Raw genomic sequence first — 17,909 nt, forward strand, 5'->3', positions numbered from 1 at the left:
TTAGCCATTGGCAATACGTTCCGTGATGTAGTTCTGCCCCTCCCGCCCAGGATCTCAGAGCGCTTCGTCTCCAGCCCCGGGTTCACTGCTATCCCCCAGGTACAGACAGGGGAACTGGCCGCCCGGAGAGACGGGAGCTGCCCAAGCTCACCCAGAGAGGCAGCGGCACGGACGGCAGAAGGGCTCCTGTCACATCAGTGCCAGCCCAGGCACATGCCACAAGTACCCAGAATTCTGCAGGAAAGTCTGTTGAGATCTTTCCTCGGGCTCTCCGACATTCCCAGGAGCCCCGGCCAGCTGCAGAACCAAGGAGCTCAGAGAGTTGATGGAAGCACCCTCTGCCCACCCAGGGGCACACAGCCAAGCCCACCCACCAGCCTTGGACTCACAAAGCAGGTAGCAGGGAGCATCCAGCAGGAAAAGGCTTTGCTAACATCCCCCCTCTCTGTGACATCCTCCCAGCACCTCCTCGCTCATGGACATTAGCCCAGAGTGAACCGTGGTTTGCAATGGGGGGGAGGGGTGTGATGCTGCATGCGAGGTTGGCACCGGTGACAGAGCAAGTGTCAGGAGCATTGGGGAGGAATTTTCTAAAAGTTCCTGCAAACTTCTTTCATTGCTGCTCGGAAGGGACAGGTGGCCAGCAGGGCTGGGCTAAGCCAGCCAGCGTTTCTGCCCCGCCATTCCCCTTCAAGCCATGTCACGGAATGATGGGACATGATGTCTCACAACATGACAGGCCTTGCTCCCGGGACCAACCACGGCTCTCGGCTTGTCTCATGCCGCGGAGCAGAGCCAAGCAGCCTGCTTCCCGCATGTTGCAGGTCTGACTCACTCCGGGGAGAAGATGCTTTTGCAAAATGCAATCTGGAGGCTGGTTGTTTTTTCATTTTTAATGAGGAATCTGTGCACAGTACCAGCAAAGGTCTAACAGCAGGGAATGCAGAACGCTAAGGAGCAGAGGGAAGGAGCCTGGCTCATGCCCAGCACCAGAGTGTGACAGAGGCTCAGGTGCAAAGCCAAGGAAGGAGGATGTTTTTAGGGACTGATATGCATTTGCATGTGCAAAAAACTATGCACACCCATGTGCTTAATTGACGTGTGCAGTTGTACGCACAACTCAGCTAGCTGCACGTTTAAATGCACCACTGCCCAGCTGTGTGTGCATGTGCAGTTATCGCACATCCCAGGCCCCTACAGTCTGCGGGGAAAGACGCTCACTAGCTGTGTTTTAATGAATGGGACTGGAGTATGAAAAAGGAAACTGCACCATGACTGGCTCTGAGGTGTCAGTAGCCCTTGAGACGCCACTTAGAACCTTACTGGACTCAGAGAGTTAAACATTGCATCTGCGTCCCGCCTTCCTCTAGCAAACTGAATCTCGGGGGCGGGGGACACCTGCACCAGGGTCCAAGCAGGGGCTCCGGACTGCTGCTCGCTGCACTAGGTACGTCCAGTTCGAGCTCACCTCCTGCATGGCTGATTGTGGCGACTACGCCCTGAAGTTCTGGGGATCTCAGTGATGGATGTTAATGGATGACTATGGCCAAGCAGGAGCGGTGCCGACCGCTGAGCCAGCAGTTAAACGCCGTGGGGCAGGTGCACTGCTACGTTCTGGCTGTGTTGCCCCAGTCCAGCCAGGTAAGCAGCTGTAAAATCAGCCCCACTCGCCCATTCATCAGGGTTTATGGCTGCTGTGGACTGCAGCCAGTGTGCTCCTGGCCCCGTGGCTTTTCTTGTGAGTCATGTAACGCTGCGCTGTCCCTCCCAGGCACACCCAGCGAGGCAGAGAGACGGGAGCCGTGCGTCTGCAGGGCCAGGAGCTTGGGGGATCACATATTTCTCTTTGGGCATGAAGCTATGAACCCTTCCAAATGCCCCTGCTGGGGGCCCGTTAACAGCAGGGCATGGCCAAGGAGCAGCTCGTTAGTGCACTTTGCCGTTCATTTCCTTATGGGTGGAACGACCCTGTGCTGATACAGGGTGCGGGATGGGCAGGCCTGGAAGCCTAATGATCCCACAGCTGGCAGAGGGGAGCTCACGCTCTACGCCCCAGGAACCAGACAGCGGCCTACCAAACACGTGTCCCATTAGCCGCCTCCAGAACTAGTGCCCCATGGCACGCCCCATCTCCAGCCTCCTGCCCCATCGGCTCCCTGGGACGGGCCTGAACACCATCAGCTCCTGTGCGAGGTTCGAACACGTCCGTCCTGGGACCTGGGACGAGGTTTGCTCTGGGCTCGCTGCTCATCCCGCCATCCCCGCCGCGGAGGGAGTGTCCCTTACCGTGAAGTGGATCTGGCATCCGCCCATGATGTAATCCAGGAAGGAGTAGACCCTGTGGAGCTTCCAAACAAAAGCCGTGTTAGCCAGCCCCTGACAGCACAGCCCAGAGCTCTGCTGGCCGGCCGGCCTCTCCCAGGCAGCGATCCAGGCACAAGCAGCCCGGAAGGACAGACACGAGCGGAGCCAGACGCACGGGGACACAGCAGCCGCACGCCGGGCGCTGGGAGCCAAGGAGGCTGCAGCAAGGGAAGGGATATGGATACAGCGGGACATGTCGGTGTCACCGAGCCGGGATGGAAGCAGGGAGCAGGGCAGATTTGACCTGGGAATGTTGCAGGGAAGTTGCATTGGGGATGGGGGACTTCCCTTGAAGGAAACTACCTGAGCTGTAACCTGAGCCAGGAGGGGTTTGGGAGAAGTGACACCTTCTGCCCGGGACACTGAACAAAGGAGAGGGGAGAAAGCTGCTGGAGGAGTTTTTAGTTTCAGTTTGGGCTGGGTGGTGCAACGCAGGGAACCTGAAGCTGGGGTCTAAGCTCCCTAAACCCCCCAGAAGGACTGGATTGAGGGGTTCTGGTTGTACCTACACACTCTGCTTGGGACTGTGTTCCTGTCGTCTAATAAACCTTTTGTGTTACTGGCTGGCTGAGAGTCCCGGTGAATCGCAGGAAGAGGGGTGCAGGGCCCTGACTCCCCCACACTCCGTGACACCTAGTCACTGCTCCTTTACCAAACAGCCTCGGAGGAGGAGTATGTCCTGCAGGCTTGTCCGACCAGCCCCCTTCCCCATAGTACAAAGGCGCTTTTGCCTCCTGCTAGCCCCTCTGGCATCGAGGGGCCTGGACAGGCGAGGGGCACTGAGTCACCACTGGGCACGGGGCAGCTTCCCCTGGGGTCACCACAGGGCGCTGCAATACAAGGCAAAAGCGCTGATATGAGAGCGCCCAGAAACACCAAGGGCAGGCTCGGCCCGGCTCCCAGCTCACCTTCAGATCCAGTAAGATGACCACGCCTGAGTTCTTGTAATTTCGTTTCTTGATTTTGTACTTTGGGTTCATGCAGTCCCACTGGACCTTGGAGCACAACAGAGAGAGCAGCGGAGATCTGTGATCTGCGGACGAGCAGCCCTGGAGCTCAGCCAGAGGCGCCCAGCACCGCAACACGCAGCGCCCGCGCATCCCCGCAGGCACACGCGAGTCACACGCCCAGACTGTGCACCGGGCAAACAGCGACCCCCAGACCTGGTCAGACAAGGGGAAATCTGGGCGCAAAACTGGAACATTGGGGGGGTTGGTTTGATAGTTTGAGGATTTTGCCTTTTCTCATTTTAAAAGTCAAGAAAGGGGGAGAAAAGAAGAAAAAACAAACATCACAAAACAAAAACAACCCATTTTTGTTTTAGTTTTCCTAGATATCCCCCCCCCCCAAAAAACGGAAAAATTTGAAGCCACCACTTTGGGGACAATTGTTGAAAGTCGTCCAATTTCACGGAAACAGTTTTGCCCCAACATGTGCCCAGCTCGGGCGAATACCCAGCACACACACACGGAACGGCTGAGTCACCTCACGTGCATCGTCACCAGCAGCCGGCCCACCTGGACACCCAGATCCAGCTGCGTAGGGCCCCCCCGCAACAAACCTTGTTCTCCCCACTTGCTTTTTGCATTTCCTCAAACGTGGTGTAAAACTCTCCGATGAAGTCGTGTTTTCCCCGGGAGTCGTAGTCCCAGATCACACACTGTAAGGAGAGGAGCTCAGCTCAGCCAGAGGGTCACCCCTTCTCTAGGGAGGGGCCTTTCCCAGCCCCCACCATTCCCCCTCCACTCACCCTGGACCGTCGCAGTGGATACGCTGCCTGACTGACCGCCTGTGTGTGCAGCATGGTGTCCTCCCTCCAGCCCTGGGCTATACAGACACTTCAGAGGAAGGGCCCAATGCACCTGGACAGCTATGTAAGCACATGGGGGGGGGGCACTTGCCCTTCTTGGGGGCCGGTTCAGGCTCTGAAGCAGGAGGACCGAAGGCCCTGGTCATGTCTCTGTGTGTTAGTGTCACTGCAGAGGCTACACTCACAAAGACATGGGTGTCCTGTGGCAGTGAGTTCCACAGGCCAAGCCTCTGATCCATCGTGCCTGGGTTGCCTTTGACCTTGGGGGCAGGTTGCACTGTGACGGGACCGGTCTCCCTTGCAGGAGACTCGGTGAGGTGGCCCCTTTCAGCTCCCCCGAGGGCGGAGTCTACTCAGGGCTTCTCCCCTTCCCTTCCTCACCCTCAGCTTCCTCTTCTCCTCGCAGCTGCACAGCGAGTTCAGCGAGACCTTGAACGGTTCCCACACAGGGCTCAGGTTGTTCTTGACCACCTGTAAACAAAAGGGGGCAGCGTGAACGTGCTGCATACGGCCTCTTGGGGCACCCTTGGGCAATGAGCAGGGTGCCCGCTGGGCTTCCATCTGCCAGAGGCCCAACGGGCTTTGCAAACAGCCCTGAGTGGTCCTTGCCCCCCTCCCAACCCCTGTGGGCACTGAGGCACAGAGACGGGAGGGCCCCACCCCCTGCCCAGGGTCATGCAGGATCCAGGCAGTCCCATGCCCAGCCCTGCGCTCTAGCCACTAGACCCCGCTCCGGCAGGGGGAGGCGCTAGGTAGCCATGCCCTAGAGGAGAGACTCCCTGGACCGGCATCCAAGCTGCTACTGCCCCTCTCGCCTCTGTCTCTCCCCTCCCTGCAGGCTCCCACCGCCCTGGTGCCAGGAAGGGGACGGCGGGGCCCAGGCGACAGGCGGGGCGGACAGCACCTGTGACGTTATTGACATAAACTGGGACCGTATAGATCATTGTTGCAACCAAGGTCCTGTAGTGGCACCAAATCTTGTATAAAGGGGGTCAAATGGGGTGTCTAGGACAAGGTTATGGTTTACTGGTTATGATTGTGCTGTCTATATGTATGTATCAGTTTTGTAGTTGAAGTTATGAATATTGGCTCTATACTGTCTGTATGGCAAACTTATGCTATGCTGCTGGGTGACATCCCAGACAAGCTGAGATTAGCTCTGCCTAGCCTGCTTGATGGCCCATTAAGGACCATCAGCTATACAATGGACCCATTGAGAGAAGGCAGATACGCCTTGTAACTCAGCAAAGTATGCAGGGACTGGCCCATGTGACTCCAGACTCCATTTTGCTGTAATTTTCCACAGTAAGAAAAAAGAGGTGTTCTTACACCTGGAAAAGACTATATAAGGCTGATGCCTCATCTCCATCTGGTCTTCAATCCTGCTTCTTACCTCTGGAGGAACTTTGCTACAAGCTGAAGCTTTGAACAAAGGACTGAGGACCCATCCCAGCGGGGGATGTATTCCAGAGACTTGATTTGAACCTGCAGTTTATTCCATCGCTGCTGCAAGCCTGAACCAAGAACTTTGCCATTACTGTATGGAATTGATTCCATTTAACCAATTCTAACTCTCATCTCTATCTTTTTCCTTTTATGAATAAACCTTTAGATTTTAGATTCTAAAGGATTGGCAGCAGCGTGATTTGTGGGTAAGATCTGATTTGTATATTGACCTGGGTCTGGGGCTTGGTCCTTTGGGATCAGGAGAACCTTTTTCTTTTACTGGGGTATTGGTTTTCATAACCATTTGTCCCCATAACGAGTGGCACTGGTGGGAGTACTAGGAAACTGGAGTGTCTAAGGAGATTGCTTGTGAGACTTGTGGTTAGCCAGTGGGGTGAGACCGAAGTCCTCCTAGTCTGGCTGGTTTGGTGCCTTAGAGGTGGAAAAAACCCCAGCCTTGGGCTGTAACTGCCCTATTTGAGCAATTTGTCCTGAGTTGGCACTCTCAGTTGGGTTCCGCCAGAACTGCATTGTCACAGCACCTGACAGCATAATAGCTCTGCTAGGTGCCTAATCCTCCTAGGCCCCCCATCAGGGAGGCGTGAACAGAGCAGCAGCAGGCACTTCCATGGTGCGCTGCCAGCACAGGGAGCAGCGGGGGCCTGTCACGCATCCCCTCTTCCCTTCCCAGGCAGAGCCCATTACAGCTCCGGGGGGCCCTGCTCTGCCCGGGGAGCAAGAGGAGCTGGCGGGGGAGGGTCCTTTCGCAGCACAGAGCCACGGGGAGCTTTCCGGGCATGGTGCTCTCCCCCTCCGCTGCCCGTCCTCTCCAGCGGGGGGAGCTGCCTGGGGTGACAAGCACCTCCCGGCTTGGGGCTGGAGCAGGGGGCCGGGGCACAGGGGCGAGGGATCCAACCTCCCTGCCAGGCCCTCCTCCGCCCACCGCATCACCCCATCCCCACCAGCCCCTCCTCCGCCCCCCTCACCCCGTTCCCGCCAGCCCCTCCTCCGCCCACCGCATCACCCCATCCCCACCAGCCCCTACTCCGCCCCCCTCACCCCATTCCCGCCAGCCCCTCCTCCACCCACCCTCATCCCTCCTGTCCCTGCCAGCCCCTCCTCTGCCCACCGCATCACCCCATCCCCACCAGCCCCTACTCCGCCCCCCTCACCCCGTTCCCGCCAGACCCTCCTCCACCCACCCTCATCCCTCCTGTCCCTGCCAGCCCCTCCTCCGCCCACCGCATCACCCCATCCCCACCAGCCCCTCCTCCGCCCCCCTCACCCCATTCCCGCCAGCCCCTCCTCCACCCACCCTCATCCCTCCTGTCCCTGCCAGCCCCTCCTCCGCCCACCGCATCACCCCATCCCCACCAGCCCCTCCTCCGCCCCCCTCACCCCGTTCCCGCCAGCCCCTCCTCCGCCCACCACATCACCCCATCCCCACCAGCCCCTCCTCCGCCCCCCTCACCCTGTTCCCGCCAGACCCTCCTCCATCCCCCCCATCCCCTCCATCCCTCCATCCCCACCAGCCCCTCCTCCACCCCCCTCACCCCATTCCCGCCAGCCCCTCCTCCACCCACCCTCATCCCTCCTGTCCCTGCCAGCCCCTCCTCCGCCCACCACATCACCCCATCCCCACCAGCCCCTCCTCCGCCCCCCTCACCCCATCCCCGCCAGCCCCTCCTCCACCCACTCCCATCCCTTTGACCCCCACCCCTGTCGCTGCCCACCCTTGTCTCCCCATTCCCTTCCCCCTGGGGTGGCAGTGGGCGGCTCCTTGGAGGCTCGGCCCGTGGCGGGGACCCACCTCGGTGCGGTACACCAGCTGCTCACTCCCGTCGTCGTTGATCCGGTAGATCTCCAGGAAAGGATCCGACTTGCTGAAGAGATCCTGCCGGAGAGGTGGGCAGAAGGGCACGGTGAGCTCCACGGCTGGGGCTGCCCTCCCGCTCCGGGCAGGACCAGCTCAAAGCAGCAGACCAACCTCCAGGCCATCTCCCCCGATACCCCCCAGAAAGGGGCACGTCCTCCCCGGCGGAAGGGACCAGCCTCCGAACCAGCCCTGCCCGGGATGGGGGCTCTGAGCACCCAGGGGCCACTGTGCCAACCCTCCACGCTCAGGCCTGTCGCAACAGGCGGCTCCCTCGCCCCTGCCACGGCCACGCTGGGCTCCAACCCCATCCCTGCCCTGTGCCCACTCTTGTTCTGGCCCCTGCTTGGCTCCTGCATTCTCACTGCAGCTCCTCTGCCCGGCCAGCCTCTCTTGTGCTGTGCCCGCAGCAGCCTGCCCCGATGACTTCCAGGCCTTGGCTGTCGCTGAACTGCCCCCCCCCCATCCCTGCCAGCCCGTGCTTTCCCGAGGGGCTCCGGGGAGCGGGGCTGGGAGAGGGAGCTCTTTCACCCCGGCGGGTGTGGGGAGCTCTTTGGACAGCTGGGTGGGGCTCGATCAGGACAGTGGCACCAGCACAACCCCCTGTCTCAGGGGGCAGGCTCAGTGGAGGGACAGAGCTCCATGTGTCCCATCGCTGGGCAGGGCCACGGCCCGCTGACCAGGCTGCTGAGGGGCGAGCTGGCCTGGCCGCTCCCATCGCGCACTCTGCCGGGGGCAGCTCCAGCCTCCCCCAGTAGCACCCAAGCATTGGAAAGGTGCCAGAGGGGTGCCAGGGCCAGTCGGCAGCCACGGCTCCCAGCTCTCAGCAAATAACCACACTGGCTCCTCCGCGCGGCCATTCCCAGGCTGCACCCCGCCCGATCCGGGGGGCTGGGGGCACCGGGGTCTCAGCAAAGGCAGAGCGGAGTCTCAGTCAACCCCAGCGGCAGGCAGAGGTACCTTGTCGTCCAGCTTCTTGGCCCGGAACGCCAGCTCCACATAGCCGTTGTTGCCGGAAATCTCCTCTGACAGCACCTGAGGGGAGAGCGCCAAGGGGCCCTCAGAGACAGGCGGCCGGGCACAAGCTCTGGGGAGAAACTCGCCCGGTCCTGTCTGCCTGTTGGAGCCACCACGCACAGAGCACACCTGTGAGGTACTGGCAGTGATGTGTGTGCCATGCCGGGCGGCAGGGCACGGAGAGGCCGTTGTGCACATGCCACGCGCCAGGCCGGGCGGCAGGGCACGGAGAGGCCGTTATGCACATACGCCTGGCCGGGCGGCAGGGCACGGAGAGGCCGTTGTGCACATACGCCTGGCCTGGCGACAGGGCACGGAGATGCTGTTGTGCACGCGCGCCAGGGCAGGTGGCAGGGCAAGCAGCAGGGCACGGAGAGGCCGTTATGCACATGCCCCAGGCCGGGCGGCAGGGCACGGAGAGGCCGTTGTGCACATACGCCTGGCCTGGCGGCAGGGCACGGAGAGGCCGTTGTGCACATACGCCAGGCCGGGCGGCAGGGCACGGAGATGCTGTTGTGCACGCGCGCCAGGGCAGGTGGCAGGGCAAGCAGCAGGGCATGGAGAGGCTGTTGTGCACATGCCCCAGGCCGGGCGGCAGGACACGGAGAGGCTGTTGTGCACGTGCCCCAGGCCGGGCGGCAGGGCACGGAGAGGCTGTTGTGCACGTGCGCCAGGCTGGGCGGCAGGGCACGGAGAGGCCGTTGTGCATGTGCACCAGGCCGGGCGGCAGGGCATGGAGAGGCTGTTGTGCACACGCCAGGCGCCAGGCCGGGCGGCAGGGAACGGAGAGGCCGTTGTGCACGTGCGCCAGGTGCCAGGCTGGGCGGCAGGGCACGGAGAGGCCGTTGTGCACACGCCAGGCGCCAGGCCGGGCGGCAGGGCACGGAGAGGCCGTTATGCACGTGCGCCTGGCTGGGCGGCAGGGCACGGAGAGGCCGTTGTGCACATGCCCCAGGCCGGGCGGCAGGGCACGGAGAGGCCGTTGTGCACATGCCCCAGGCCGGGCGGCAGGGCACGGAGAGGCCGTTGTGCACACGCCAGGCGCCAGGCCGGGCGACAGGGCACGGAGAGGCCGTTGTGCACATGCCCCAGGGCAGGCAGCAGGGCACGGAGAGGCCGTTGTGCACACGGCAGGCCGGGCGGCAGGGCACGGAGAAGCAGCAGGGGCCAGGAACCGCCATCTCAGCCCACTCTTTAGTGTGTTCTCCATCGCGTTCAAAGAGCACAATTCCCGCGCTGCACAGAGTGGGTGTCCCAGCTGGCGGGGCTGGCCTCTGGGGAATGAATGTGGATTCCCCGTAGCCAGGGACCAGTGATGAGAACCTGGGTTCTGAGCCCTGCCCTGAGCCACGTCTGCCAGCCTGGGGAGATGGCGGGGGCAGATCAGGGCTAGTCTGCGCAGGGTGGGACGGGCTGGGGGGCAGGTGGAGACGGGCAATGGGAATTCGGCCCCTGCAGCAGCAGGGTCTTCGGCACAGACCTGGCTGGTTGTGAGCCATACCAGAGCTCCGGAGGACGTGGCAGGACCCCTCTCTGGGGCAGGTGGGGGGCAGCAGCGTTAGAAATACGAAGAGGAGCTCTGGGCTGGGGGAGCGGAGCACCGGGCAGCTCTCTAGAGACAGCTCCTGCCCACCGAGTGCCAGGCTCCAGAGCCCGTCAGACGGGTACATGTGCCTGCGGGTTTCCTGGCAGAGCCGTGTGGCACCGAGGCAGCCAGAGCAGGGCACGGTGCGGCTCTGGGGGCTGCCCCTCCCTGTCCTTTTCCAAAGGGAACGGCCCAAGCAGGCCCAGCCGAACGCGTTCCCCCCTCCCTGCAGGCTGCGAGAGCAGCAGGAACGCTAGGAAGTGCAGAGCCGTGTGGCACCGAGGCAGCCAGAGCAGGGCACGGTGCGGCTCTGGGGGCTGCCCCTCCCTGTCCTTTTCCAAAGGGAACGGCCCAAGCAGGCCCAGCCGAACGCGTTCCCCCCTCCCTGCAGGCTGCGAGAGCAGCAGGACCGCTAGGAAGTGCAGAGCCGGCCGCACTCACCGTGATGGTGGACTTGCCGGCGTATTTCCCGTACTTGAGAAACAGCGGCTTGGTCACCCGCTTCTGGGCCACGATCTGGAAGGGAAGATGATAGCATGAGTTGGTGGGGAGGGAGCTGTGGGCCCACGCGATGCCCTGGGGATGGGGGCAGGGGACCCATGGGCCCACGCGACACCGTGCGGGGAGACACGGCCACGCCAGTCTCCCCAGGGGAGATGGTGGCACTGGAGTCGTACTGGAGCATGAGCGGCCCCAGGAGACACGTTGCCGTGGGAGTTGTCTCGGGAGAGACGTTAGCGTGACTGGGCTCAGGGGACACAGCGCATGAGTCACTCGGGGGACACGAGTCATCCCGGAGGACGTCAGCACAGGGGCCAGTGAACCCCTGCAGACGGAACCAGCGCTGTGCCACGCCTGTGCCACACGCTGAGCTCCCCGGCCCGGGCAAGGGCTCGCCAGCGATTCCCAAGCTGCAGGGGAGGGCCTGGGGGTGCCAGACTGCAGTTTCATGGACAGTGCTTGGCCTTTACAGACAGTCAGTGCTCAGACGTGCCAAGCAGTGGGACTTCCTGAGAGCGCTGAAATCGCTCCCTTCTCCTGGAGCTCAGAGCCATCCCTGCTACGTCAAGTTCTCCCCAGCCCTGGCCACTTTAACCCGCAGCATCGTCCCTCCACTTTCCTCTCGGCCCTGGAGATTTCCAGTCCCACCGGCAATGCCATTAGAGACTATCTGGGGCTTCCCCGGCCCTGGGAGGTCAGCATCCTCGGCCGGGAGCACTCAGAACTCCCACTCCTAGGGCGTGCTGCTGATCGCAATGACAATATCCTGCAACGTGCAAATATGGCGGTGATACGTTTCTGGCACCGCTAAGCCCTTCTGCAGGCCGCCCTGAGCCACCTTCCCAGGCCAGGAACGGAGCGGCCCTGCGCCCGGGAGCAGTGAACGGTCGAATGGCAGGATTCCCCCTCAGGAAACACCGCAGCCCTGCTGGGCCACACCCTGGGGACGGGCGAGAGGAGCAGCTCCCAGGGGACAGCCGGGGCGAGTACCTGGCCCACGGTGCACTCCATGCCCCCCAGGAAGTCGTCATCGTGTGTCCCGAGGCTGGAGTGCCCGTGACTGTCGTACACCTCGAACCGCAGCTTCTGCACTTCCTCAAAGTAATAGTCCACCGTGAAGACCTTGGAGAAGACGGGGTGAAGGTTGCTCTTGATGATCTCGCTCCTGTCCACCTGGAGGCCAGAGGAGAATCAGGGCCCAGCCCAGCAGTCCTGGAGACCAAGGGCCTCTCCTGATCCACCCAGCAGCCCCGGCAATAGCAGTGCAAGCTCCCCGCTCTCCTCACCTCACAGGGTGCCCCCCCACCCGCCCACAGGGCTGGGGCGCCGTCTCCAGGCCCCGAGCCTCTGCCGCGGAGACTGTCAGCTGGTGCCAACTGGCGTGGTGGGCTCAGAGATGGAGCCCCCTGTTCCCCTCTTTTCACCCACAAAGCAGGGCCCTCAGGCCTACAGCCCTGTCCTGGGGGCGGGCAGGGTTCTGCACAGCACCAGGGCTCTGGCGCTCTGGATAAGATGGCCCCGTTACGAGCCGGGGGAGGGTTTTCCTAGCTCCCAGCGCCACAAACTCCCCCGGGCATGGAGAGAGAGCACCACCACTTGAGGGTGCTCTGCCAGGCGGTTGGGGATGCGGGGGCAGTAGGGGGCACTATTCTGCCCTTTGTAATGTCCAAAGAGAAGCATATTTTTTTCCATCGCCTCTTCCCGGCAGATGAGCAGCAACTGGTTCTCCACGTGTCAGACCTGGATGGCACCAAGATGAACCCGGTCCCTGTTCAGGGTCAGGGCTTGCAGCCCCAGCGCTCCGAACCAGCCCTTGGCACTGTGTGGGCATGGCTCTGACAAGGGGCTTTGTTCTTTAACTGCTGCCGAAAACGCGGCAGGGGGAGCAAGGCTTGAAAAGGTAGGTTTTGGTAGGGTCTACACAAATAGCCATTTTTAAAACACGTCTCAGATTTCGAGCGGCAGAATTCTTGGAAATGCCCTGCACTGAGGGCTTTTCCCCTCCCCAGATCCCAAGCTCTACATTTGTTTTTAACGCCGTTCTAAAAACAATTTGAACGTAGGTAAAATGCAGGAGCCAAATCAAACCTTCGGCTCCGTCCCTCCTGCAGGAGCAAACCCAGCGTTTGTATGAACCACCGTGAACGAACCCCAGAGCTCACAGCGAGAGAGGGATTAACTCTAGGCTGCCACTTCCTCTTGCTGCCCCCATATCCCTGGCTTGGCAGCGGCTGGGCCGTGCCCCGATGTCCCCTCTGACAGGCAAGCTGGCTTCACAGTGGGAGGCTTTGCCATCCCCCTCCCAGGAAGCCAGAGCAGGGCCCAGGCCCAGCCGAGTTACTAGCCACCCCGGGACATCAGCAGCTCCAGAATCCCGGAAACCTGCACTTTTAAGGAAACTGAATAAAACGTCTCAAACCACCCTGAACACGGACTCGTTAGTGTGGGGAATGCAGATAAGATGCTAATGAGTTACTCGATTGTCAATGACTCTGGGAAGCGAGAGCTGCATGTGTGGCCAATTCACTTCTCAGGACCAAGCCCGGGGTATGCAGGTGGCTCTGGGTACGGAGCACTAGGGGGCACTCTTGGAACTGGAGGGTATTTGTCCCAATGGCTCATCCTGCTGCCTTGCCCAGCCAGCCCCCCCCCCCCCCCCCCGGTCTCTGGCTCCCACGGACTCCATTCATCCTATGCAGTGATAGCCAGGGAGCTGCCCACCGAGGGGGCCACGCCCGCCGTTCTCTGTGGGGCAGCACCTCCTCCAAGCGACGGCCATGACAGCTTTGCCACCCCTCCCTGGAAGCTGGAACAGGGTGTGACATTATTGACATAATCTGGGACCATATAGAACATGGTTGCAACCAAAGTCCTGTAGTGGCACCAAATCTTGTATAAAGGGGGTCAAATGAGGTGTCTAAGACAAGGTTCTGGTTGGCTGGTTATGATTCTGCTGTCTAGATGTGGGTATCAATTTTGTAGTTGAAGTTATGAATATTGGCTCTAGACTGTCTGTATTTCAAACTTATGCTATGCTTCTGGGTGACATCCCAGACAAGTTGGTGTTAGCTCTGCCTAGCCTGCTTGATGGCCCATTAAGGACCATCAGCTATACAATTGACCCATTGAGAGAAGGCAGATACGCCTTGTAACTCAGCAAAGTATGCAGGGACTGGCCCATGTGACTCCAGACTCCATTTTGCTGTAATTTTCCACAGTAAGAACAAAGAGATGTTCTTACACCTGGAAAAGACTATAAAAGGCTAATGCCTCATCTCCATCTTGTCTTCAATCCTGCTTCTTATCTCTGTAGGGACTTTGCCACAAACTGAAACTCTGAGCAAAGGACTGATGACCCATCTCAGCTGGGGATGTTCCAGAGACTTAATTTGAACCTGCAGTTTATTCCATCACTGCTACAAGCCTGAACCAAGAACTTTGCCATTACTGTATGTAACTGATTCCATTTAACCAATTCTAGCTCTCATCTTTATCGCTTTCCTTTTATGACTAAACCTTTGGATTTTAGATTCTAAAGGATTGGCAACAGCGTGATTTGTGGGTAAGATCGGATTTGTATATTGATCTGGTCTGGGGCTTGGTCCTGTGGGATCAAGAGAACCTTTTTTTTTCTTTTACTGGGGCATTGGTTTTCATAACCATTCATCCCCATAACGAGTGGCACTGGTGGTGATACTGGGAAACTGGAGCGTCTAAGGGAATTGCTTGTGTGACTTGTGGTTAGCCAGTGGGGTGAGACCAAAGTCGTCTTTGTCTGGCTGGTTTGGTGCCTTAGAGGTGGAAAACCCCCAGCCTTGGGCTGTAACTGCCCTGCTCTAAGCAATTTGTCCTGAATTGACTCTCTCAGTTGGGTCCCGCCAGAACTCCATTGTTACACAGGGCCCACGCCCCTGAGTTACTAGCCACCCCAGGGTGTCAGGTAGCTGGTGGGGAGCACCCCATGTTATGGGCGGAAGGGGCGCTCATTCTTCTCCCTTGCGGGCAGCGCCAGGGGCAATTACATGGGCAGAGAGGGAGCACCCGCTCCTCTGGGCTGCTCAGGCCCACCCAATCAACGTGGGATCAGCCCTGTGCATGGAAATGGGCCACGTGCCTGGGTCAGGACCTGCCGAGAAGGGACCCAGGAAGCCCCAGAAGCTGTGGGGAGAGAGAACAGGATTCCCCGAGACGAGTGAACCCTCTCCAGGGGCAAGGGGTTCCCTGCCCCCTTGCTCTCTGCTTGTATCGTCGTCTTTCCCCCAGGCACATGCTCCACCAGCAGCCCTGTCAGCACAGTGGTGGGCGGCCGATGGGGACCCTGCAAACATTGGAGGGCTGCGATCTGGATCCTCGGGCAACTCCCGGGGATGCTGGGCACAGCCGGCCCCCCCGGTAGGTGCTCTGGCATGAGGGAGCTGCGCCCAGCTGTCACCAATTTCAGCCGGGAAGACTTCGTGACGGGGACTGGTAGAGGGACCGATCTCGCATTCGCCAGCCAGCCCCTGGCTGCGGCCCTGGGCTCTGAGCCGGGGTGGAAGGATGGACGCAGGATCGGGACCCTTCGTGGATGTGCACAAAGCCAGGATGTGGAGGGCTCAGGCCCCACTGCCAAGGCAGAGGCCATGGGGTCCCGGGTAGGAATGGAGCTCAGCCATTGGAGGGGACTCTGCAGGGCTGGAGCCTTTTCTCTCGGGATTATCAAGCTGCTGCCGCAAATCTCTGTGCCGGTGTCAGTCTGCTGAACAGACACACACAATTTGACGGCTTAGCAGACTTAGCTGCAGCTTAAGCCCCCTGGCTGCTGTTCGACTGGGGGCTCGGCTGCACAGCACAGAAACCAGCATGTTTTTATCCTTCCCTGCACTTGCCTTGCATCCGGCCACATCACCCCACCACTCAGCTGCCCCCGGCTGCCTCTCCTCACCACCTCTCACGCCTTCTAACGGAGCCCAGAGCTGGGAAATTGCCTAGCCCATCACTAGTGCTTTATTCAGCATGCAGATCCGCGTCTGCCCGGGGGCAGCGGGGGCAGATCCGCGTCTGCCCGGGGGCAGAGGGGGCAGATCCGCGTCTGCCCGGGGGCACCGGGTGCAGATCCGCGTCTGCCCGGGGGCACGGGGTGCAGATCCGCGTCTGCCCGGGACACGGGGTGCAGATCCGCGTCTGCCCAGGGGCACCGGGTGCAGATCCGCGTCTGCCCGGGGGCACCGGGGGCAGATCCGTGTCTGCCCGGGGGCACCGGGGGCAGATCCGCGTCTGCCTGGGGGCACCGGGGGCAGATCCGCGTCTGCCGGGGGCACCGGGTGCAGATCCGCGTCTGCCGGGGGCACCGGGTGCAGATCCGCATCTGCCCGGGGGCACCGGGTGCAGATCCGCATCTGCCCGGGGGCACCGGGTGCAGATCCGCATCTGCCCGGGGGCACGGGGTGCAGATCCGTGCCTGCCCGGGGGCACCGGGTGCAGATCCGTGCCTGCCCGGGGACACTGTGTGTGGCGGAGGGTGGGGGTGAGAAATACGACTGTAGCAATTTCTAGTTTGAGGATTTAGAGAGCATCTCACTGCATCCCGGACCTGCTAGCCGGGTGCTTTGTCTTCCTCCGGCTCACATGGACGCGCGACAGGTGGGCCTGCCTTGGGAGAATCCCTGGGAGAAGCGTTATCCCAACAGCTGATCCCCTGGGTATTCCTCATCCCTGCCACCCTGCCAGGTCACAGCACGGCCCAACCAACCACCCGTACCGTGGGGCACTCATCAGGACCGGCTCCAGGGTTTTTGTCGCCCCAGGCAGTGGAAAAAAAAAAAAGCCGCGATCGCAATTGCGATGGCGGCACTCCGGCGGCAGCTCCACTTTCTTCTTCGGCGGGAATTCGGCAGCAGGGGCTTCCCTCCGAGAGGGACCCGCCGCCGAATTGCTGCCAAACAGCCCGACGTGCGGCCCCTTCCCCTTGGCCGCCCCAAGCACCTGCTTGCTGGGCTGGTGCCTGGAGCCGGCCCTGGCACTCAGCCACATCACATCCTGGCCACTGCCGGATGGGGCCGAGTCACTGCCCGCTGATATAGAGCCGGCCAGCCTGAGTGGGCAGTAGGTCAGCGGCTGTTCTCTGTGTCTCCGGCCTGGACCAGCGCAAGTCTCGGAATCAGGTGCCAGTTTAATATTATTTATTGGGATGGGGCTAGCACCGGGAGGCCCCAGCCCTGGCACCATTGTGCAGGGTGCTGTACAAAGAAAGTTTGAAGAAGAGAAGAATGAGGGGGGATTTGATAGCAGCCTTCAGCTACCTGAAAGGGGGGTTCCAAAGAGGATGGATCTAGACTGTTCTCAGTGGTACCAGATGACAGAACAAGGAGTAATGGTCTCAAGTTGCAGTGGGGGAGGTCTAGGTTGGCTATTAGGAAACACTGTTTCACTAGGAGGGTGGTGAAGCACTGGAATGGGTTACCTAGGGAGGTGGTGGAATCTCCATCCTTAGAGGTTTTTAAGGTCAGGCTTGACAAAGCCCTGGCTGGGATGATTTAGTTGGGAATTGGTCCTGCTTTGAGCAGGGGGTTGGACTAGATGACCTCCTGAGGTCCCGTCCAACCCTGAGATTCTCTGATTCTATGAAAGAAAACAAAGCCAGGTCCGGCCCCAGGGCGCTCCTCCTCCGGGATTATTACGAGACACAACAGGTGGCTAACCAGACCCGTGGGGATGGTGGGGGCAGAGGGCAGGTCACAGCCAACGTGGGGGCATTGCATGGACACGACTGAACACTCCGGCTCCCAAGCAGAGCTCTCGTCCCACGGAGGCACTCAGATATTTGATTGAAACGTGCTGTTTCCAGGATCGCTTTCCCTAGCCTGGCACAGGAAGGGAACCCACAGGGGCGGGGAGGTGGGATCTGGGGTGAATTCTGCTTTATAGTCAAGCCAGCTGGAAAGGCCAGGAGATGCTTGGGCAGCTGCACTGGGGCACCAGGAATGCCCACCCCATAGCACCTGGGCTCCAGCATGGGGCATGGGCGAATTGTGCCCTCACCCTCAATCCTCTGCTCCGTCAGTACTGATGGGGAACAGGATTCCTCACTAACCGAACGGAGATTCCTATGAAGGGAAAAGCACCTGGTTCTGCTACGGGGTGAGCCCTGGGCAGCACGGCCCCAGAGGAGAGAGAGACCAGAAGGGGTTCACAGCAGCTTCTTGCAAAGCGCACCCCATTCCAACACAGGAACCTCTGTTCATTGCAGCCCAGTGCTCCAGCCCCCGCCAGGAGAGATCCTCGTGGTCCTGCCCTACGGTATCCGGCGGGGAGAGGCTCGGAGATTAGCAGCG

The 17,909-nt window shown here is 60.7% G+C and overlaps 1 protein-coding gene across 3 annotated transcripts in view; it reads right to left on the reverse strand.

Moving 5' to 3' along the window:
• Positions 1-17,909, reverse strand: part of CPNE7 (copine 7) — a 49,692-nt gene that overhangs the window by 14,010 nt on the left and 17,773 nt on the right. For all 3 annotated transcript variants that reach the window (XM_054049355.1, XM_054049353.1, XM_054049354.1), the window contains exons 3-10: positions 11,587-11,769; positions 10,537-10,611; positions 8,454-8,528; positions 7,431-7,514; positions 4,556-4,645; positions 3,926-4,024; positions 3,273-3,359; positions 2,287-2,346 (exon numbers count right to left, since the gene is read on the reverse strand). In XM_054049355.1, coding sequence (XP_053905330.1) covers positions 2,287-2,346; positions 3,273-3,359; positions 3,926-4,024; positions 4,556-4,645; positions 7,431-7,514; positions 8,454-8,528; positions 10,537-10,611; positions 11,587-11,769 — 753 coding nt within the window. The remainder of the gene's footprint in view (positions 1-2,286; positions 2,347-3,272; positions 3,360-3,925; positions 4,025-4,555; positions 4,646-7,430; positions 7,515-8,453; positions 8,529-10,536; positions 10,612-11,586; positions 11,770-17,909) is intronic.

This window comes from Malaclemys terrapin, chromosome 14, assembly GCF_027887155.1.
Source record: "Malaclemys terrapin pileata isolate rMalTer1 chromosome 14, rMalTer1.hap1, whole genome shotgun sequence".
Taxonomy (NCBI): domain Eukaryota; kingdom Metazoa; phylum Chordata; order Testudines; family Emydidae; genus Malaclemys; species Malaclemys terrapin.